This window comes from Telmatherina bonti, assembly GCF_933228915.1.
Source record: "Telmatherina bonti genome assembly, chromosome: 12".
In the NCBI taxonomy this organism is placed as follows: Eukaryota; Metazoa; Chordata; class Actinopteri; order Atheriniformes; family Telmatherinidae; genus Telmatherina; species Telmatherina bonti.
In genome coordinates, this window is record NC_136610.1 from 33,129,244 (window position 1) to 33,153,014 (window position 23,771).

The 23,771-nt window shown below is 42.9% G+C and overlaps 1 protein-coding gene across 2 annotated transcripts in view; it reads left to right on the forward strand.

The window, feature by feature from the left end:
• tenm2a (teneurin transmembrane protein 2a) overlaps positions 1-16,092 on the forward strand; it is a gene marked incomplete at both ends in the record, with an annotated part of 161,505 nt that extends 145,413 nt beyond the window's left edge. For both annotated transcript variants that reach the window (XM_079250599.1, XM_079250600.1), the window contains 21 exons: positions 252-371; positions 1,484-1,745; positions 2,041-2,308; positions 3,420-3,563; positions 4,469-4,718; positions 5,101-5,121; positions 5,227-5,456; positions 6,540-6,694; positions 6,962-7,063; positions 7,376-7,549; positions 7,737-8,374; positions 8,609-8,784; positions 10,718-10,953; positions 11,048-11,344; positions 11,583-12,140; positions 12,237-12,506; positions 12,626-13,036; positions 13,935-14,045; positions 14,204-14,471; positions 14,772-14,902; positions 15,355-16,092. In XM_079250599.1, the coding sequence (XP_079106725.1) occupies positions 252-371; positions 1,484-1,745; positions 2,041-2,308; positions 3,420-3,563; positions 4,469-4,718; positions 5,101-5,121; positions 5,227-5,456; positions 6,540-6,694; positions 6,962-7,063; positions 7,376-7,549; positions 7,737-8,374; positions 8,609-8,784; positions 10,718-10,953; positions 11,048-11,344; positions 11,583-12,140; positions 12,237-12,506; positions 12,626-13,036; positions 13,935-14,045; positions 14,204-14,471; positions 14,772-14,902; positions 15,355-16,092 (5,560 nt within the window). The remainder of the gene's footprint in view (positions 1-251; positions 372-1,483; positions 1,746-2,040; positions 2,309-3,419; positions 3,564-4,468; positions 4,719-5,100; positions 5,122-5,226; positions 5,457-6,539; positions 6,695-6,961; positions 7,064-7,375; positions 7,550-7,736; positions 8,375-8,608; positions 8,785-10,717; positions 10,954-11,047; positions 11,345-11,582; positions 12,141-12,236; positions 12,507-12,625; positions 13,037-13,934; positions 14,046-14,203; positions 14,472-14,771; positions 14,903-15,354) is intronic.
• Positions 16,093-23,771: the final 7,679 nt, after the last annotated feature.

Consider the following 23,771-nt stretch of genomic DNA (forward strand, 5'->3'; position numbering starts at 1 on the left):
ATCTACCCACATACTCCTTTACATTGTCATAGTTTGTTGATGTGATTGACATGTCCTCATCCTGATGGCGGGGGCTGCTGATTGGCTCTAATTAATGAGTGGTGGTAGACCAACGCAATAAATTAATCGGTAAATTGGATGATTGAAAGATGGAGAAATTATTCAGATCAGATGATGGATTGCTAGAGGGAGGACTTGGTTGATAGATGGACTTCTCGTCCCCTCACTCTGTCTCTTCTGTCCTCTTCCAGCTTGGCGTCACTAATCCGGGGTCAGGTGTTGACGACAGATGGAACCCCTCTGGTGGGGGTGAACGTGTCTTTTGTCAACTATCCACACTACGGATACACGCTGACGCGGCAGGATGGAATGTATGTACAACAGCTATCCAGCTCTCCTTCCTGAAATTTGGAAACTACCTCACCTCAAAAACTGTGTGATTAGATTAGATTGGATTAGGTTAAATTAGATTAGATTAGATTAGATTAGATTAGATTAGATTAGATTAGATTAGATTAGATTAGATTAGATTAGATCACTGATCCCATGGGGAAACTAGGCTGTCCGAAGGAGAAATAATAGGATACAGCAACCTAAGGGGATTTCAAAGAGCAGTAAGTGTATTTAACAGGAACAACCAACACACCTGAGGACTGTAAGGCCACAAGCTTTGACAAGCAAACTGAAACTAATCATGTTGATCACATGAAAAACGTGCTTTTTACCTTGTCTTTTTAGGCTACTTTCCAAAGACATTTAGTCAAATCATCTCACGTCTTTACTTTCTTCAGCAGGAATTGCAGTCCTTCGGAGGTTCAGCTTTGATTTGACTGTTTGTTCCTATGTCCCCCCCACCCCTTGTGTCTGTGTCTCCTGTCTCTTTTCTTTGCAGCATTTTTCTTCCAGAAGCATTTGAACCTCTAGTAACAATCAACGGGTTTTAAATTTCAGAGGCAGAGCCGATATTTCACTTGCACTCGTGGTGTAAAAGTTTTGCTCTGATGTCTGTGTCCGGCCTTGTTTTGTCTTGCCGGACACTATTTTCTTCCAGCTTTAAGATGCTTCTGGCCACAGACTCTTACAAAGCTCTTGCCATCTCCTGTAAGCCATGACAGTTTTGACCTTTTTTTTTTCTCTACCTATCATTAACCGTAATTAGGTGACTGTAAGCTAAAAAAAAAGAAAACATCTCATAGTCATGTTTATTCTGTCTGACCTGTGTTCTAACATTGGATTATCTATGTTTCAGACCAAACTGATGTCTGATCTTCTACTTGAATATTTGTTGTTGTTTGAAGTGATGATGAAACATTTGTTTCAGGGAACTCAGGTGTTGTTGGATTATTCCTAAAGCAATCAATATAAATTGTATAAGAAGAGCAAGCAGCAGCGCTGACACTGTTTAAGTCCAAGTAACTATTCATCCACCACAGCACTCCCCATCTATGCCTCATTCCCATCCTCTTGTCAAAAACCTCTCCAGGTTTGACCTGATAGCTAATGGTGGCGCGTCACTGACTCTGCGGTTCGAGCGTGCCCCCTTCCTGAGCCAGGAGCGCACCGTGTGGCTGCCCTGGAGCCAGTTTTATGCTATGGACACTCTGGTGCTTAAGACAGAAGAGAACACGATCCCAGGCTGTGACCTGAGTGGCTTCGTCAGGCCTGACCCTCTTGTGATTGCATCCCCTCTCTCCTCCTTCTTCAGCTCCAAGCCAGGGGAGAAACCCATCATACCGGAGACACAGGTGCAGTACCACTGACCTCTGGCAGCCGGCTAATCTTCCTTCTGGTTCCCTTGCTCTCCTCCCGCTCCTCCTATATGCTTGTCTTTTGTAGCTCCCCCTTACTCCCTCCTGCTTCTCTAGTCCTCCCCACCCCACCCCCATTTCTTTCCTCTTTCCTGTTTCTTTATTTCATCCATTGTTTTTTCCCCCATTTCTTGTCCTTCAGCCATCACTGGAAGCGTGACCCCCATTACTCCCTCTCTCTCTAATCCCCCCCCTAATCCCTCTCTCCTGTCACCCTCTCTTTGTCTTTCAGGTGCTGCATGAGCAGATCGAGGTGCCTGGCACAAGTTTAAAGCTGAGCTATCTAAGCTCCAGGACCCAGGGTTACCGCTCTCTTCTCAAGGTGACCATGACTCCAGCTGTGGTGTCCATGGGCCTGCTGAAGGTTCACCTGATGGTAGCAGTGGAGGGGCACCTCTTCCAAAAATGGTTCCATGCCTCACCCAACTTGGCCTACACCTACATCTGGGATAAGACAGATGCATATGGGCAGAGGGTCTATGGTCTTTCAGAAGCTGTCGGTGAGTGAGAGATGGGTGGAGGAGAAACTGTTGGGGGAGGCGAAGCACTCACAGAATACATTAACACTTTCCCACTAAGGGGGCACTACGATGACAGAGGGAGAGAGGCTAATTAGGAAGCCTGAAGGAGAGATAATACACCACAGACCCAGCTTGGAAGCACTTCGCAGTATGGCCACAGTAAAGTGTTTTCTTTTTTTTTTTTCTTACGTCTATTTCTCATTGAAGCTGCGTTTAGTTCAGTCAGCCAGCCGTAACTGTGGTGAAGGGTTATTAGCCATCAGGGTGAGTTAGCAGTTAACTACTGGAGCAGCAAGCAGGAGTCCAGGGGAGCCTCGGCGCTATTACATTCTGCTGCCACAGTCGTTCACAGATGCTGTCAGCCAAACACTCCTGTAAAGCCACAGATGCAGTGGACATCTGGGGCTTCACTGCAGACCCACATCATGAGAAGCATACTGTTTGAGAAATTGCATCCACTCGAAGATCCCCTGAGTATCCATATAGTCGCTGCTATTTTACATTTCTCAAAGAATACAGGTTAGGCTGGTTTTGCTAGCTATACAAACGCAGATATGTTATACTCTTGCTTGTGAGGAACCTGGGAATATCACTCTCGCTGTGACTCAACTGGGAGTTGATGTGTTAACAGATATTTCCATTTAACAAAAAGGATCACAGCATGCACACTTTTCATGAGCAGTCTGAATGTATATGAGCTGATTTTGCTGACATAGCTATGCTGTATAGATTTATTTATTTAAAACAGCAGAGACTATAAAGACAACTGCATGAGCGCCAACGTTTTCATCAGCTGAGATTTCAGCCAAGCCAACCATCTTGGCCTCTGGGTTTTAAAACCTACAGGGCCGATCTTTCCAATTAACAAGGTTTTTAATCGATTTAGCACCATGAATGAGTGTTAGTTAGGTGTGAGTGCAGGTTTTGGGTTCAAATGCTAACTAGCTTTTTCACCTCTTAAATGAACTTGAAAGAGTGTGTTGTAATGAAGTATTGCATAGCCTTGTTTCTTTCATAGTCTTTTTTTTTTTATCTTTTCATATTATGTTTCACTAATTGCTGTCTCTGTTTCTCTTGTCTCTATGTGCAGTGTCAGTGGGTTATGAATATGAGTCGTGTGCAAGTCTGATCCTCTGGGAAAAGAGGACGGCTATTCTGCAAGGCTATGAACTGGATCCTACTAATTTGGGTGGCTGGTCACTTGACAAGCACCACATTCTCAACACTCGCAGTGGTACGTATATAATAACTACATGCACTGATATTTGCCCACAAACGAACACAGGCTTTTCGAGTTTTTCTTCATTTTTCTTTTTCTTCTAGTTTATATTTAGCCAGTTTCACCGAGTGATGCGGGTTCTCAGTAATGTATTTCTCACTCTATCTGATATTATCTTGGGGGAAGGGAGGGGGTGGCTTCGACCACACAGCACTTCCTGTGGTTCACATGGGGTTGCGAGGCGCCTGTTTTTTACCTGTCAGTGAGGATTTTCACAGGAAGAACTTGCGTTGTCTCACCTAGTTTGACTCCTTCCTCTTCTCAAACTTCACCGACCAATCAGCACCATTTCCTACACCTGAGGCAGAGGCTTGAATGGGGTGTCGTGGAATTTATCTGATGAGAAATAAATCTAGAAATTAACTGCGCTCTGTCCAGTTTATTGACACTGCACAGATGTTGCAAGCGATCTTTAGGCATACACAAATAACATTTGCCTGGCAGCACTAGTCAAAACAACTACCAGCTTGAAGATAACAACAGTCGAAGCTGAAACAGGCCTTAAACAGAACATTCAGTTTTATCCATGAACCTACTAAAGCAAGCTTTCTGAACTACTCTAAACTATGCAGAATATATATTTCCTACTAAATAAAAGAAGCTTAATAAAGGAGTAACACACTAAAACTATGCTATGTGTATAATTTTCACCACATGGGGCTTCGGTGTTCTTTTCTGGGGGGGGGGACATTTTTCCAGAAGGTTATCCAGAGATATCACTGTATAGTCCTTCATTTCAATCAAGCGTTAAGTTTTTAGCGTGGCTAAAGAATGTTAGCATTATCAATTTGCCGCCGTTATAAGTTAAATAAAAAAAATACTACAAAACATTCTCCGTCTGTTTTACCGCTATTGTGCAGGCATCCTTCACAAAGGCAGCGGCGAGAACATCTTTGTAACGGAGCAGCCCCCGGTGATGACCAGTGTCATGGGAAATGGCCGCAGGCGCAGCATCTCATGCCCCAGCTGTAACGGCCTCGCAGACGGCAACAAGCTGCTGGCGCCGGTTGCCTTGGCAATGGGCACCGACGGCAGCCTGTACGTCGGAGACCTCAACTTTGTACGTCGGGTTTACCCATCTATGAACACAACTGGCATCCTGGAATTAAGGTAAAGTCTCATTATTGATTATTAAAAAAAAGAAAAGGAACAGATAGAAATGAAAATTATTAATCCAACAGTTTAAAGTTTATTTAATGTTGCAGAAAAAGGTGGAATTGAAGAAGGTTTGAAGCAAGCAGACAAGAAAGAGGACCAAATATTTGTTTATAGTTTAGCGTGTTGGATATAAAAGTGAGGCGAGACACTGGGGATGGCAGGACTTCTGCAGCATTGTAAACTGTACTAGATATTATTTCTCTGGAGTGGTTTTTTTTACACATTTGTTTACATTTTTTGACACCACAGCCAGCTTTGTGTTGCTCTCCACAGACCGTCTGAATTAACATTTTTTTTTTGTCTCTTTTTCCCTCCTTCCTTCACTCCCTTAAAGGAACAAAGATTTCCGACACAGGTGAGATCCTTGCAACCGTAGAACTACTTACGCTTATACCAACATCTGCACAAATGAAGAGCATTTCATTGACATAATTGTCATCTGTTTCTTCTTTCACTTCAGTAATAATCCCACACATAAGTACTTCCTGGCAGTGGATCCTGTTTCTGGAGCACTTTTCATCTCAGACACCAACTCCAGGCGGATTTACCGTGTTCGCTCATTAACGGGTGGCCGGCTGCTGTCGGACAATGCCGAGGTGGTGGCGGGGACAGGGGAGCAGTGCCTGCCCTTTGATGAACGCTGTGGTGATGGTGGAAAAGCCACTGAAGCTACACTTATGAGCCCCAAAGGTGAGAACTCCACTGTTATATTTGGCTTTTGTATTTAGATTGATGAGTGAAATTAATTCAATACGACTTTGTTTTGTCAGGCATAATACTTCTTTGTTACAATCTTTGTGTTTTGCAGCTTTAAATGATCATTTTTCTCCATGAGATATTCATCTCGTGACTGAATTAAAGCAGGACAGAGACAGAAGGAGGTTATAAACCGGGTTAATGTTAAACTTATAATGGAATTTTTTTTTTTTTTTGGATCACCGGATCTTAGAACACAGTGACACCAAACTGTCAAGGATGTCACACTGTCACATTTCTTGTCAGTGACATAAAAATGTGTCTATGCAGAAGTGCAGATGCTACTATTTAACTGTATGTGTGTGCGCGTGTGTGCATGAGTTTTGAGAAAGGAGACGACAACAAGTCGCTGATTCCCTCTCACCTGTCACAAACAAAGTCAGGCAGCAAGCATCAACCTGCCCCCATTCCCCTTTTTTTTTTGTTACTTTTTCTTCATCTCTTTTCTTTTTTATCCGTGGCTCTCATTTACCCCGTGCCCTTTGCTGAATCCTCACTCTGCTGTTTTGTATCTCAGTGCATCTTGAAGTTATTTTGGGGCACATCTGCCTTGAACTGCTGCCTGTTAGACCGAAAAGACTGGCACCACCCTGCTAGTAAATAATATGAAAAAAAGAAAGAGAGATGAGGTGGAAACAAATGAAAAGTAGGAAACTGGGGTTGCAAATAAAAAAAAAATGCGGTGAGGGGGAAAAAATCCAGGGCAGCAGGAAGAGTTCAAAAGACCACTTTCCAATCTACACTATTTGCTTGCAGGCTTCAGTTGCCCTCTGAGGTGGGGGGGCTTGAGCTTAGCTCCACAACCCGATGACTCATCCTAAAACTAACACTTCCTAACACCTCAATGCTCACTCCATCACTGAGTTCCCTACTCACTCAATGAGACATCAAGCAATCCAGAAGCCTGGGCCATTATCCATTTTGAGTAAAGTTTAATTGACTTAAGATGTGTCTGGGTTGCTGGCAGCGTCTGAGTCATGACTCTTCACTCAGTGGCATTCGTCTCCGCCCTGACAGGCATCGCGGTGGATAAAAATGGACTGATGTATTTCGTCGACGCCACCATGATCCGCAAGGTGGACCAGAACGGCATCATCTCAACTCTGCTGGGGGCCAACGATCTCACCGCCGTCCGGCCGCTGAGCTGCGACACCAGCATGGATGTCAGCCAGGTGGGAGAGAGAGAGAGAGAGAGAGAGAGTGGAGAAGAGGCTGAAGGTGATGGTGTGATAGATGATGATGTAGGAACCCCCTGAGTGCTGAGCTATGATGGCTGTGTGGAAACAAGCCAGCCGAAGGGTCAGGGAGAAGTGATTTCAGCAGAGATTAAAGAGTCAGTGCCTCTAAGAACAAAAGCTGCTGCTGCAGTTTCAACTTATCTGAGAATCATATTAAAATCTCTTCCACAGCATAATTATTATCTTCTTTCTGCCTAACAGGTGCGTCTTGAGTGGCCCACAGATCTAGCAGTGAACCCCATGGATAACTCTCTCTATGTCCTGGAAAACAATGTCATCTTGCGCATCACTGAGAACCACCAGGTCTGTACCACATGGCTGCATCACCCCTGCAAACCCCTGAGGGAAGACACTATAGGGTTTTGACAAGATTTCATCCCAATTAGGCTTACTCAAACCAATTTAGAAGTTAAAAGTTACATTTTTAACAGTTTCCTAAGTTTTTGCAAGTGATGGCAAAATAACTGATTAATTAGTTCTAGGAATATTCTGCTTTCTGGATTCTAACTTCATTACAGAAAGTTCTACTTGCTGTTTCAGCAGGAAACCCTTGATAATATTTCTATGAATTGTTTGCTTGATCGGCGATGGATTAATTTTTGCTGTCTCCTGAAGGTGAGCATCATAGCGGGTCGCCCTATGCACTGTCAAGTGCCCGGCATCGACTACAGCCTCAGTAAGCTGGCAATACACGCAGCGCTGGAGAGCGCCACAGCAATCGCCTTGTCCCACACTGGCATCCTCTACATCGCTGAGACGGATGAGAAAAAGATTAATCGTGTCCGACAGGTATGGGTTGGGACAATTTTGGACTCAATTTGCTACTTTCAAGGTGATTTTTAATACCAACGCTGATATTCTGTTTGATTTCCAGACAACAGTCAGCTTGTTTAACCTTGAAGTGGACTTTGCTGTTGGTAATGGCTTCATCTCCCGCCTCAGCATTAACCAGTTCTCATCTGTTTTCTCATTTCAGGTTAGCACTAATGGAGAGATATCTCTCCTGGCTGGCGCTGCATCTGACTGCGACTGCAAGAATGATGTCAACTGCAACTGCTTTTACGGCGACGACGGCTACTCCCCAGACGCCGGCCTGAACTCCCCCACTTCCTTGGCAGTTTCCCCTGACGGCACGCTTTTCATCGCAGACCTCAACAACATACGCATTAGAGCCGTTCGGGCGAACCGGCCCGGACCTGCCGTATCCAGCGTGGGGTACGCGGGATCTGCCCAGTATGAAGTGGCCTCCCCGAGGGAACAGGAGCTGTACGTCTTCAATGGAGAGGGTCTTCACATCCAGACAGTTAGCCTTGTGACTGGGGAGCCGCTTTACAACTTCACTTACGGCCCCGATGGCGAGCTGGCCATGCTGGTGGATAACTGCAACAATACTGTCAAGGTGAGGAGGGATGGCCTTGGACAGGGAGGAGGAGCTGGCCTGCTCAGGCTGGTGCTGCTCCCTGAGAATCAAGTTGTGACACTCGGACTGGACCCCACCGGCGGGTTGCGGAGCGTGTCTGCCATGGGCCAGGAGGTGGCTCTGATGGGCTACAGTGGAAACACAGGCCTCTTGGCCACCAAAGCTGACGAAACCGGTTGGACCACGTTCTATCAGTAAGTGCTGAGCACACAGCAACACGTTTGATGTATTCATATTTAGGGCTGGTTTATCAGTAAAGCTGAGTCTTGCATGTGTGGTTCCTTTCTGTCGACATTTCTATGATGTGCTGCTGCCCCCCGATGTTCGCTTTTATAACTGCAACCAATATCAACAAAATGACTTGCTCATCAATGATTTTGTCATTGAAGGACTTTAAATCTAAAATGAAGCAACCTTCCATCTCCCAGGTACGACAGCGAGGGTCGCCTGACCAACGTCACATACCCAACGGGCATGGTGACGAGTCTCCACCGAGAGATCGAACGCTCCATCAACATTGACATTGAGAGTTCGAGCAGAGACGACGATGTCACCGTCATCACCAACCTGTCCTCGGTGGAAGCCTCGTACACCGTGGTGCAAGGTAGGGAAACGCTTAAAAGAGTGTTCGGCACAAAGTTCCAATCATCACCGCAGAATAAGAGAAACAAAACTTCAGCAAATTTACATTCATGTAATCCTTTTTTAGCTGAAATAAGGCCATTATATAAGATGTAAATGCTGAAACAAGAGCGACAAAGACTTTGTCTTTCAGGAAACAAAGCCATCCTCTGTGATGGCAAATATCTGTTGGCCTCTTATTATAATTTTACCTCAGCTATGCGCCTGCTCCGGGAGATTATTTCCCTCCCCCTATGCACATCCTTCCGTTTCTTCCCTTTCATGGAGTAATATAACCAATATATAGTTGTTAATCCCAGCTGGGATCATCCAGCTTGTGAATGTCATCACAGCAAAATTCATTAACTCATTTCGAGTGAATCCTCCTCATCCCTTAAGCTTTTTCTTTACACACACACACACACACACATATTCTCGCGCTGACATACAAACACGGCTCTCAACCAGCTCCCATGATCCCTCGGCTTATTTGGTGTGTTTAGAAAAGAGGAGAGAGAAGAAGAATAATTGTCTCATTTCCCTTGACCAGTGCAAGCTGCGTGACACAAGTATGAAAGCAGATAGGACTATAAGAGTCTAAAGGCCTGGGAATACGTTGTAGATATATTCAGTGATCCACCTGCAGTCGGAGAAGAGTTGTTCACGGAGATGTAAGTCATTTAAGGTTTCCTCTGCACTGTGTGGGTTTCAGCTCAGCTCTCTGCTGACATACTCACTTAAGCATCTCCCTCTCTTTCTGCTCTTCCTCGCTCTCTTCATTAACTCCTGCGCAGTGAATTCTCTGTGGCCCTCAGGCTCTCATTTCACCCTCTCTCTGTCTTTCCCTCAACCTCGCCTCAGTTTTATTACGAGGTTGTTCAGACAGAGTGAGCAGAGAAGATTTATCTAAAGGCTGTTGCTGCCAAGTCAATGGAAAAAAGCTTCACTTGTCTGTTTGAGGCATTGTTAAAATGTGCCTGGAGCTTTATTACAAATTGGTCTTATGGATTACTGCCATTTATGGCAGCACTTCAAATAGAAAAACCATCTGATCCTCTCACCTTTTGTAAATGAAATAAAGAACCCCCCTCTCCCAACCCTCCATCCACCCTGACTTTGCATTTTATGGATATTTCTGAGCTCAAAACAACTTTATCTCCTTCATTGTGATCAAGACACCTGTTTTCAGACATCAGAGGATGGAAATTAGCCTCAGCATTAGGCACAGACTTATCCCTTTTCATTCATGTGAGAGAAAGAGACATTAAATTGTAGAGATGGCGAGATTACAGAGAGCTGTCTGCTGAGCCTGTCTTTTTTCATTCCGTTTATTTTTGACTTTGTAGGAAGGAATTGGGAATTATGTCCGTTTTTATGGACATGATCTGGTTCCTTCGGCTTTCATGACTCATATCTCCCGTTTCTATCAGATGCCGCGAGACAAGGAGCAGCTGTTCTATCTGATCATTTCTGGTTGGTTGGTTAGGTTTAGTCCTGGATGCTGAAAGTAAGACTGAACATCAGAGACTGTCAACACTGCTCATACTACACGCATGTAGTCTTCAGCTGGAGTTTGTCATGTTTTAAAGGAACATTTTTTTCATAACTCTGTTGGCTTTTAAATCTGGTTTGATGTGTTTTTAATGGAAAAAGGAGGGAAGCTGTGTGTTTTTGGGGAGGAGTCTCAAAAATGGAAATCCTTTTACTGTCACATCTCCATGTTTACATGTATAAGGGGCAGTTTACAACATAAATCTCCTCTCATTCTATATCTTATCCAGTGTCAATGTCCACCATATTAAAATCTGATCCAGCTAATTTCTAATATAGATTTTTACCTCAGCTGATCTATGTAGTTTTATTTGCTGGAGCTAGTCTTGACCCCTCTTGCTTTTCTTTACTTATCTCCGCTACAGACCAGGTGAGGAACAGCTATCAGCTGTGCAACAATGGCACCCTGAGAGTGATGTACGCCAACGGAATGGGCATCAGTTTCCACACAGAACCGCACATCTTGGCCGGTTCTGTCAGTCCAACAATCGGTCGAAGGAACATCACCCTGCCAACCGACAATGGCCTCAACTCTATTGAGTGGCGTCTTCGCAAAGAACAGACCAAGGGCAAGATCACCGTATTTGGGAGGAAGCTGAGGGTAAATCCTTTTTTTTATTATTATTTATTTGTTAAAAGAAAATCAGGCAACTTAGAGCTGTCATATAACGGAGAATTATTTTCCTTCTCTTTAGGCTCATGGCCGCAATCTTCTCTCTATTGATTTCGATCGCAACACGCGCACAGAGAAGATTTACGATGATCACCGCAAGTTCACCCTGCGCATCATGTATGATGCTCAGGGCCGTCCGGCTATGTGGTTGCCCAGCAGCAGCCTGGCAGTGGTCAACGTGTCGTATTCCACCACCGGGCAGCTTGTTGGGCTGCAGCGGGGGAGCATGAGTGAGAGGACAGAGTTTGACTCCCAGGGCCGAATCCTGTCTCGTTCATTCGTGGACGGGAAGGTTTGGAGCTACAGTTACCTTGACAAAGTGAGTGCATTTATCTGAAATATTGTCTTCCAGGACTCAAATCTTACCAAGGAAGGCAATGATAATAATTCAGATTGCAGAAATGAGTGAAATCATACATCATTTTTATGGTTATAAAGGTTGAGATTTGTCAAGTGAGAGCAAATTACCCAGTGTGCTATTTCACAAGCGGCATGTCATCCATTGATAATGCGTTTGTAATAATCTGGATTTCTACTCTCTCTCTCTCCTCTTGCAGTCCATGGTGCTGCTCCTGCAGAGCCAAAGACAGTATGTCTTCGAGTTTGATGCCTCAGCTCGGGTCACAGCCGTCACAATGCCCAGCGTCGCTCGCCACACCATGTTCACACACGTGTCTGTTGGTTACATTCGCAACACGTACAACCCCCCAGAGAGCAACGCCTCCATCATCCACGATTTCAGCGAGGATGGCAGACCTCAGGCAACACATTACCTGGGCACTGGCCGCCGTGTCCTCTACAAATACGGCAAGCTAGCCAAGCTGTCGGAGATTGTGTATGACAGCACTGCGGTCACTTTCGGATACGACGAGACAGCCGGCGTGCTAAAGATGGTCAGCCTGCAGAGCGGGGGCTTCTCCTGCACCATCCGCTATCGAAAGATGGGCCCTCTTATCGACAAGCAGATCTACCGCTTCAGCGAGGAGGGAATGGTGAATGCGAGGTTTGACTACACTTACCACGACAACAGCTTCCGTATCGCCAGCATGAAGCCAGTCATCAGCGAGACGCCTCTGCCCGTCGACCTCTACAGATACGATGAGATATCTGGGAAGGTGTGCGGTTTTAAGCTCCAGTCTGTGCTCCTGTGTTACCTTTTTTGTCTTCCGGGTGACTCACCTTTCCTCTACACTTCTGTCTCCTTTCCGTAGGTGGAGCACTTTGGAAAATTTGGAGTGATTTACTACGACATTAATCAGATCATCACCACCGCCGTTATGACACTTAGTAAGCATTTTGACACCCACGGTCGCATCAAGGAGGTCCAGTACGAGATTTTCCGTTCGCTTATGTACTGGATGACGGTGCAGTACGACAGCATGGGACGGGTGGTGAAGAGAGAGCTAAAGATTGGGCCCTACGCCAACACCACTCAGTACCGCTATGATTATGATGGAGATGGACAGCTCAATGGTGTCAAGGTAAATATTCTGTGTGGAGAAATGTGCATTTTACACCCAGTTTCGTCTTTACAGAGTTCTTCAAAATGTTTCTGAGAGTTCAGAGTTATGACTGAATAATTTTCTCATAACTTTTCCAGGTAAATGATTGGTCAACATGGCGATACAGCTATGACCTAAACGGTAACCTCCACCTGCTGAATCCAGGCAACAGCGCTCGGATCTTGCCTCTCCGTTATGACCTCAGAGACCGCATCACCCGCCTGGGGGATGTCCAGTATCGCCTGGACGAAGACGGCTTCCTCAGCCAGCGTGGCACAGATGTTTTTGACTATAACTCCAAAGGTCAGCTGCTGCGAGCCTACAATCGAGGGCCGGGCGGGTGGAGCGTTGTTTATCACTACGATGGGCTCGGCCGCAGGGTGTCTACGAGAAACAGCCTGGGGCAGCACCTTCAGTTCTTCTACGCTGACCTCAACCATCCAACCAGGGTGACACACATCTTCAATCACTCCAGCTCGGACATCTCGTCCCTTTACTATGACCTGCAGGTGGGAAAGGGTCACGGATGTGCTATATGTCTATCTGTAAAAACATTGTGTGAAACTACTTTCACAGTCTGAGCTCTGGTTGTTCTTGTTGTCTTATAATATAATCGTACCACTAAGGAACAAAAAGATATGTTGATTAGAAATATTGTATTGCTGAACCTACACACAACCAGCTGAAAAAATCCCACATTATAACGTTGCTCCTACAGCAGAGGTGTGAAACATGCAGCATGGTTTGCTCTCAGGTGAGGCAGACCAGTGAAATATAAGCATAGTAACCGATATGTAAAACATTTCCTTATTTTTCCCTTTAATATAGTGCAAAGAAACACATTGTCAAGATTTTTTTTTACATGTAATGAAATATCCATTTAGAAAAACATGATGAACAGCCTACATTTCCATGACTTGGGAGACTTTTTTTTTTTTTTATTTAACCTCACTTATAAGTAGCTTTCTTAACAGCTATAAAGACTATATGTTGTTTTTCTTTGATTTGTTATCATTAGATGTTAATTATTATCTCTCTGCATTTCATCTTCTCATTAACAATGGTTCAGCTTTCAGGTTTTAACATGTTTGACAGTTCTTACCTCAGTTTTAGTAGTATGTGCAATTACCTCTGTTGTTATGCATGTTTTATGCATGCCAATTATTTCACCATTTGGACACTGTAATGTTTTTTTCATTGCCTTCTCATACGGTTGTACAAAAGGAAAAGAAGCTGCTGACTTTATGTGGAATATGAAGTCATATTAATCATTGCAGTTTCCAAAAAGAAACTTCTTTTAAGAGGTTTTCTGTGAAACTTGAAACTGGTTTGCAGAAGAAAAGGCAGAAATTTCCTCCTGAATAAAGAAGAAATACTAATCTATATTTCTCACCACCTCATCATCAGGGCCACTTGTTTGCAATGGAGGTGAGCAGTGGAGAGGAGTATTACATAGCATCTGACAACACCGGTACACCGCTGGCAGTCTTCAGCAGCAATGGACAGATGATCAAACAGGTACTACATACAGCAAAATTTAGCTATTTGACTGCATAAGAATTCTCAATAGAACTTCTCCATAACAACTAAACGTAATCAATAACAGGAGGAGTGTTCTGTCACAAAAAGAGCAAAAAGATTATTAAATGTAAACTGGCTGTGCTTGTGTTACTTAGGTGCAGTACACTGCGTACGGGGAGGTGTACTTTGACTCGAACCCGGAGTTCCAGCTGGTGGTCGGTTTCCACGGCGGTCTGTACGATCCTTTGACCAAGCTGGTCCACTTCACCCAACGAGACTATGACGTCTTGGCTGGACGTTGGACTTCACCAGACTACAGCATCTGGCCCAAGATCGGAAAAGATCCCGCTCCGTTTAATCTATATATGTTCAAGAACAACAATCCTCTCAGCGACATGTTGGATGTAAAAAATTATGTCACAGGTAAAGTGTCTTTACAGACTGATATGTTCTTGTTAACTCCTGCTGTACGGAGATTATTTTCTTTTTTCTATTCAGCTTTAGATCTGATTCTTCTTGATATACTAGAATCTTGACAAAAAATCACGTAACTTTTGTGAGAAACAAAAAATTTTACAGCTGCTGACAACTTCCCAGAGCAGCAGGAGACGTCACAGTGACAAACTTTTTTTTTTTTAATGGAAAAAAAACAGATTATTTCTTTCCTGCTATGTTTAACTTTGTCATTGAGCAAAACATGTGCCCTTCTGTCTGGTGTTGTAGATGTGAAGAGTTGGCTGGTAATGTTTGGCTTCCAGCTCAGTAACATAATCCCGGGATTCCCTCGACACTCGCTCTACTTTGTGGAGCCACCGTACGAGCTGCAGGCCACCCAGCACTGTGAAAATGGACAGGTACAAAAACATATGAACCCTCATGATGAAATGCAGTCTATACTATTTCTCACCTTGTTTAACCTTTAAAAGTCCAACTTTTAACTTCTAGCTCTTCAAAGGCACATTGACTGACAGACTTTTTTTTTAAGGACAGCCTCAGTTTTCCAATTATGAGTCTAAAATTTAATCAAATTAGTGTATTAATAAATAAAGAACTATAAAGATCAATCCAAAAATCAAATACAGAATTTATCACTAACATTGTTTTATAGAAGTAACACACAGATCAGCAGTGTCCGAGCCTTTACTCATCTGCATATCTGTCTCTCAACTGGTGTGACACCCATTTAGCAAGATTCCCAGATGGTCCAGTAATGAAAAGCATGTAGAAAATAGTTCATATCTTCCACATTTCTCCAGATACATTTCCCAGCTGCTTGTCATACTTTGTTTTTAACTCTCTTGTGTAGCTCATCACTGGAGTGCAGCAGGCAGCCGAGCGCCACAACCAGGCTTTCATGGCCCTCGAGGGTCGTCTGCTCAACAAGGAGCGCCGCAGACGCAAAGACAAGCCCGGTCATTGGTTTGGCACCAGCACCCCTATAATAGGCCGAGGAGTGATGCTGGCGCTGAAGGAGGGTCGAGTCGTTGCCGGTGTGTCCGCACTGGCCAGCGAGGACAGCCGCAAAGTTGCTCTTGTGCTCAACGGTGCCCAGTACCTGGAAGGCACTCATTACACACAGGATGGCAAAGACTGTCACTACTTTGTGAAAGTAGGCTCAGCTGACAGCGATTTGTTGGCTCTGGGGCTTACAAACGGCCGCAAGTCACTGGAGAGTGGTATCAATGTGACAGTGAGCGGACGGTCGAGGAGAGGCGTGACCGTGGAGTTTGCAGTTCCATCTTTGGTACTGAGCGTTCGGTACGGCCTCGCCGTGGATGTGGTGGACGAAGAGAAGGTAAGACTGTTGGAACTGGCCAGACAGAGAGCGCTGGCAGGGGCTTGGGCCAAAGAACAGCAGCGGGCGAGGGACGGGAAGGGAGGCAGTCGCCTCTGGACGGAGGGGGAGAGACAGCAGCTCCTAACGACAGGTAGAGTACAGGGCTACGATGGCTACTACGTACTGCCTGTGGAGCAGTATCCAGAACTGGCTGACAGCAGCAACAACATCCAGTTTCTCAGACAGAACGAGATGGGCAGGAGGTAACAGCCCACCTGGACGCACTTGAAGGGCAGACTCCTTCCTCTTGCCCACGTTAACTTGTCTAAAATCCGTCCCTTTTTTTCCTACCCAGCCTCCTCAACCTCACTCCTCTGAAAACCTGTGGAGAATTAACCAACAAACGGGGTCATTCACGGAACGCTGCAGGGACTTTTGAAAAGAATGACTTATCAAAAGAAAAGCAAACAAAAAGAAAAAACAAACATATTGTTCATTTTACTGCCACAGGCAAAAAAAATTTGAAGTTTAGTCAAATTTTTCTTTTGTTTTCTCTTTCTTTTCTTTTCTTTTCTTTTTGGAAAAACTTTGAACAACTGAGAAAGCACTGAGAACTGTTGCTTAATGAGTAAGATGATTCCCCTTTTTAAAAAAGATAGTGATAATTTTCGCCCATATTTTTTGGGTCCAGTTGAGAGCGGCCGCAATGGCAACCGTTCATGAATGAGGAGGGCGAAGTTGCACTGTGGCATCTCTGCGATCGAGGCTTGTCTTGTCTCTTAATATATACACTGAAGGCAAAAGGGACCAAAGTGGAGACCAAGCCACTCCAGAGTGCAGCCATTACCAACCACACATCCAGAGTGGACTTCATGAACAGCGACATACTAAGCAACGTTAAAGTGAGTCGTCTCCCTGTCTCAGGCCTCCCATTGTCCACCACGGACCAGCTGCTGTGGCAGCGCACAGCCAACCAAGCAACACACTGGATTAAACGGCATCCTTGAACGTCCAAGTTGTCAATGGACAAGAGGAAAAAATAAACTTTTTAAAAAATAAAAAAAAATTAAAAAACAGCGTGAAAAAAAAGTGATGGCTATATTTGTGGACAGTGGTATCACACAGCATTGTTTATTTTGCAATGGGGAGAAGAATCATATTACTACATATGTGTCAGACTACACTAAAAATTTCAGGATGTTGCGTATACTGTAGATGCCGTAGTTTTGTACGTTTCAGTCGCGGTAGATTTGTGAGACTTTCACCAAGGCACTTCTGTACAGAACGATCAAATTCACCACTCACAGAGTCCGGAAAACATACTGAGTTAGTATTTATTTGATTTTATTCTTTTTTTATTTATTTATTCTTAGTACTATCTGACAATCATGAATGAGTCACCAGTTGTATTCGAAATGAACATTAATGGACAAGCTTATTTTCTTTTGTATAATATGTAATAAATGTTCATTTTGTTTTTTTTGTATTCATTTGCATTTGCTGACAGGGCAAATAATAGTCACCCTCAAAAAGAGTAATTTATGTAATAAAGTGTTTTAAAAAAAACAGTTTATACTTTAAATAAAGTCTTTAAAACTGTGAAATCTGTTTTTTCGAAGTATATTTCGATGTACAGTGTATAGACTTACCTTTATGCGGCACAGTAGAATATTGTTCAAGATTATCAAGTTTTATATTTCTAAGAGGAAGTGGCTTGTAATGTGCTAAATCTTTAGCTGGTCTTACTACTCTAGAGTTTTGTGGCACTCTAATACTCCATTATCTACGATATCAGTCCCCAGTCTTATTGTTTTTGTTTTGTTTTTGTTTGGAGGTAGATTTTATCTGCCCTAGTTCTCAACAGCAGTAGCAGTAATGGATCCCTCTCACTGTAAGGAGGCTCATGCTGGATGTCATGATGTACCAAATCAGTATTATCAGAGGGTGATTCTTATACGTTCACTGAAACGAGACTCTTCTGAGAACCGTATCAATAAAACATCATTGTTTACTTCAGCTGAGCGATGTGTAGTTTGCTTTCATCTCTTCTTTTTTTTGCCAGTGATTTCTTTTAAAGAACAATGTAATCAAATGATGCACCACATTCACATTCATTATTGTTTAAGGCTCAATTTATTTAAAATATACAAAGACTTTATCAATTCTCACTGATGCACTGATGCTTATTAAGATCATCCAAGTAAACAATTTTCCCATAACTGCTGTTTGCAGTGGCTGTATCAACCTCTATTCAGAGCGATGGGGTGGGTGACTCCTCGTATTTTATCTTTAAAGAAATAATACGATTCAGTTCAGTTTCTCCTGTTATATGATCATTTTAACATAAATTCATAAATTCTCCTTTTTTATTCAGTCACAAAAATAACTTTATAATATAAACGAAAACAATCTTGAGTGGAACCTCAGCCTCTGACAGCTGGTTCAATCTAGGAACACAGCTTCCTATTTGTTTGTCAAGGTCCAAACAGAGCTTTCATGGACTAAAAACAAAATATTAGAAATACATAAACATATTAGCTAGCTCTCTATTTGACAGGTACCCCTGTACGAGTGCTGTAGCATTACAGGAGAGGCGTGTGGGATTGGAAAAACACATTTTTCACTCCAATTACAGCAGGATATCCACTCAGCTCAAACAGCTTATCCTACGCCTCAAACAAATCAGTTTGCAGATAAACTAAAATGTTCCAGCCTGATGAATAATGTTGGTGTTTGGCCTTTATTTAAGTAGGAATTTCAGGAGAATAAGGTGGGAAAAGTTTGAGAATTACAGCTTTAAACCTTTTGGCTCTCTAATCCAAATATCAGTGAGCTAAAACAGAAATGGTGCAAGAATGCTTTGGTTTAACGTTCCTCGGCTGAGCCAGCTTTTCCGTCCCGCCCGTTAACTTTAGTCAGACAGTTTTCAGTTTGTAGATAAACCTTTGGTGAAAGAACCACAAACAGTTTAAAAGTACAGAATGAACTACTATAATCTTGTGGTAACAGATTAGCAGAGAAAATACTTAAGATGTTGAGTACGGTTCTGAATGGACGGTGGCCATCAGGGGCCAAATTACTTCTGGAGATAAAAATGTTTTCATCTGCAAGTGGATCCAGAGGTTTCATGTCTTCACTACAGATAATTACTTCTCTCCTACCCCTCTATGTGCCTTTTAAGATGCTCTTCATCCCAAACGGTGCTCTAGTATCTATCAAACAAAGCTGGTTCTGCAGTAGGTTCAGAGGGTTCTCACTTCACACTTATTTGCATAGTAAAAACTGATGGTACAAATATATGTAAGTATATGTCAACCTATGTCAAGTAGATACAAAGAGCTCATTTTAAGAGAACAAAAACACAGCTACTTTACTAAAGTAATTAGACACCAATAGACAGATTTTTTTTTTTTAAAGATATATCTAACATTTCAGTCATTGACCTTTGATTTTGTTACATGTTGCACCTGTAAAGACCTATAATGTAACTTTTCAAACTTAAAACTGTTGTAGTATGGTTTGGTGACAGCTATTATATGCATTTATGGAGTCCTAAGGCTTAAAAAGCATACTTCACATCTTTTTCTTCCAGGATGTCAAGTGACAAAACAGCCAAGTAGTAAACGCATATAAACACACTGGTTGGAGGAAAAGAAAGAGAGAAAGGAATAGAGATGCCGTATGTCAAGAGCCAAGATAAAACTACTACTGGTAAGAGCTCGCAGCACAGGTAGGATGCCAGATGGATACCGAAGTAGCTGACAAAAATCTGCTGAGTTCTGCAGCACGTCTTTAATGTGTTACAGCCATAACACTCCGGGTCACCTTAAAGTCAGAAGATCAGAGACAGGACTTAAAAGCAGAAGGCAGGATGTGTGAATGTAAGTGATGAATCATTGCAATTTGAAAGCGAGGAGTTTCACTGAGCTCCTTCCAAAAAAAGAGCAGTTGTTGGAGACAAGTGACATAAAGGCAGAGGGTCTCATCAAAGGAGAAGGATAAACTAACATAACGCACACGAAATTGAAAACGATTAGTCTGACAGGAAGCGAAGTCTTGTTGTTACCGTCTGTAAGGATACCCAATGAAGACGCCCTGCACAATGATGAGAATATTAGCTGCTGCTGTATCAGGTGAGCTGCAATCAGCAGGAATCCATTGCTGTTCACACAGTCAGAGAGGGATAAACATGCACAGCTAAGGGAGGAGAGATAATCCCACTTTGCAGTGAGAATCTTGGTATATGAGTCAAATAAAAGAGAGTGGACAACTTTGCACAAGCGTCTGTAGCTAATAGTGAGGCCAAGGCTCATTAGCAGCCAGCCAGGGTTTGTGTGTAGATGTTGGGGACAGAGGCCAACAATCAGAGATAGTCGTGGGAGTTGTAGATGACATATCTGAAAAGGGGTTTAGGGAGGGTTCTGCAGACTTAAGCAGGCAAGTAGGACTATTTTCTTACACAGGTAATTACTGTTAAGTGCTAAAGAGCATCACGCCTGATGAGCGTTGGTGTGTGCGTTTTCATCTGTGTGTTGGAGAGCAACTTCAGTGAAGAGCCTCAGATTCAGGTTTTACTTAGACGACTCCATCGGTCTTCCTTCACATCACTGTAACTCTTTTGACATTCTGCCTTGGTTCTTTGCACATCTGCACTGTGCTACACTGAACCTGCATACATGCACATCTTAAAAAGTCAGCCGGAGCACAAAGTATTGATGTGGAGACTATTTTACAGGCTTATTAGCTCCAACATTAGCCCAGCTAAAGCTAAGACCAAGGGATCCTCATTTTCAGCAAAGACTAAATGTTTGGAAGATAACGGGAAGCTACATTACAGCTGAAAGAAATTCAGCCATGGACAGCAGTGTGTAGGCCAGAGTTTTTGCTTGTAGATGTATCGGATACAAATATTACAATTATCTGAATACTCCCAGTTATCTGATTATGATGGTTGTGTAAAATGGGCTGTAACTTGAGGATAAACTCAGAAATACTTGGAACAATCTGAAGTATTTCCACCTGTTTTTGTCATTTTTGGTGCTTTGTCTTGTTTGCGAAAAGATCTTTTATTGTTGTTGCTCTTCCAGCTTGAGCTAACGTTAAGCCAATCAGCATTTGACCAAGGTGAAAGGTGTGTAAAACCCAGGACACACTGGAGGGATTATATCTCTCGGCTGGCCTGGGAACGCCTCGGGATCCCCCCTGCAGAGTTGGCAAATGTGGCTGGGGAGAGGGAAGTCTGGGCTTCCCTGCTTAGGCTGCTGCCCCCGCGACCCGACCCCGGATAAGCGGCAGAAGATGAAGAAAGGTGTGTAATCTCTCTGAGAAGGATGTTTACAGGGAATGTAACATAACCAAAGCACAAGCAAACCTTAAGTTGCCATGAGATGAGGCTGAACTGTGAGAGTAACACTTTTTTTTGTTTGCTTGTTTTCTTACAGGGAAGTAATGTTTTGATATGCAGCTCTGTTTTTTGACACAGACACACACATTGTGTCCATTATGTGCATTTATATTGCACTTATGTGCTGTGTTAGTGAAGGCACTGTCGCTTTTCCGTGGTAAATTATCCTCTCTGTTACTGTTTCTGCCAAGAGATGACAGAAACTGCAAGCAGTCTCTCAAGCATGCATCTCCTTTATCACGTTCTCTCCTGTGTTCCACCTTTCCAGTCTTGCTACCGAGACGGAAAGCAGAGGAGAATTTGGAAAGGTTAAAAAAGATGAGCGCAAGGAGGGCACGAGAAAGGAAAGAAAGCAATTAGTGATTTTTTTCTTTTTTCCTCAAAGATTGTATGAAACCAGAGGGGATTTTTTAAATTACACTGTCACGTCTCCAGCAGTGAGTTCAAGGGTAACTATGGCGGAAATGATCTCCTAATTACATTCCTCAAGGGAGGTACATCTCCATGGTAATACCATAGCAGCCGAGTCATGATCAGACATCAGCTCTGCTCTGAGATGTGACCTGCAGATGACATAAGAGGTGTCAACACTAGACTGTGCCCAAACAAGACATGATCCTGTCGCCTCACATTTATAGAAATGGTTTCAGGTTGTCAGAATGTGATGGGCCGAGCAGTGAAAAAGTCAGGCACAGGTTTAAAGTTAAAAAAAATAGGGTTATGTTAAAAAGTTGCTTTAACATAAATGAATAAATCAGGCCTGCAAAAGAGATCAACTTAAAAAAAACTATAATCAAAGAATTTATAACAGAAGTAACTCAAGCAACAAAATGAAACAAACTGACCTAACAAATGACACACAAGGGTAAACTTAAATAGTGGCTGATCAGCCCAAACAAAACAGACAAAGGGGATGACACACAAAAACCTAACTAAATGAACAGAAGAAAACCCTAAATTCCCCTCCCATTTCTGCCACTGGTTCGGTCCAATTAGCTGGCTCCACCCCATGGCTATACCTGCTGGTTCACAGCCAAGAGACTGGAGCCACTGAAACAACAAGGAAAAAACAAATGAAAACCATCACAACAAACTAAAATGCGCGCTTTTTCTGAATATTTGTGATGCTACATGAAATGGATGTCTAATAAAAAATATTGGTCTGCAAATTAAATCCTGGTTGAACAAAATAAATCTAAGTGTATGTGTAATGCATTTTAATATCACCTACGTGTGGCTGTAGATACAGCCATCCCACAGAACATGTAAATTAGGCTGAGAGCATGAGGGTATTGTACATCTAGTTTTACAGCTGTATAAAACAATAACAAAACCAGGTTGTGAAAGAGGTACAAATAAATACATCTCCCTTTCTTTGTGATGGGTCCCTGTTTTTTTGGCACATTGGTGACATAATATGACGTGTCATTTCACTGCTATGCTGATGACATTCAGATTTATTTCCTGTTAACGTCCGTTGGATCCCATGGTGTTGAAAATCTGCAGAACTGTTTGAGGGACATCAAAACATGGATGGAACTGAACTTCCTCTGCATAAATAAGGATAAAACTGAAGTTTTAACTTTTGGGAAAACTGACCTGCTGGCTGGATGCAGCAGTGCTGTAGGCTCTTTAGACTCTTTTAGCCCTTTTATTAAAAATCTTGGGGTTTTCTTTGATTTTAATTTTAAATTTGATAAGCAGGTCAGTGCAGTGGTCCAGTCTAGTTTTTATCACTTAAAGGTGGAGTATGTATGATTTTCAATATTTTCAAAATAAATTAATTAATAAAATAACTACAATTAAATTTTAATTAATGACAAATGACAAAAAGCACTTTTTTTACTGGCAGGCAAACATTTAAGAAGGGTCTTTGTCATTAATTAAACTTGTAATAGAAGAGTCTCAATCCACTCGTTTTGCCCACAGGCTGATCTGACAGCCTACGGAGAGGGTCGGTCTGAAGTAAATAAAGCCATTTGTGACAATAATTTGATCAGTCCCAGCCTTCTGGTCTCAGAAATAAAAAATAAATTAGCCTGAAATCCACATAATAGTTCCACTTTAAGTAAGGTAGCTGTAGCAACACAGCACCAGTACAATAATCTAAAAGGTCTTCCTATGGCATTGTGAGACGCATATGGACTTTTTCTTTATTTTTAATCACAAGCTATTTATTGAAACATATTCTTAGAATTAGCACTTGTGGAATTGCTAAACTGAAGGTTGTACTTTAAACTCCAAACTGTGGCCTCGTCAGACCTGAAATAAACATGCTATAAATCATAGGTGTCAAATTTTGGCCCGCAGTTTATATTTGGCCCACGAGGCAACACCAAATGACTACTAGAGCTGGCCCACCGGTATTATGCAGCATAAGTACTGCCAATGCTCTGGTGGTGGTGCATCAATCAGGACAGGACAGGACCTCCTCCTCTGTTGACAGAAGTCATGGCAACTTCCAGGTACTGCTGCAGAGATGGCAAAATAAGCCCAGCCATGTAACAGGGGAATGTTTTTGAAAGGTGCATGATTAAAGTTT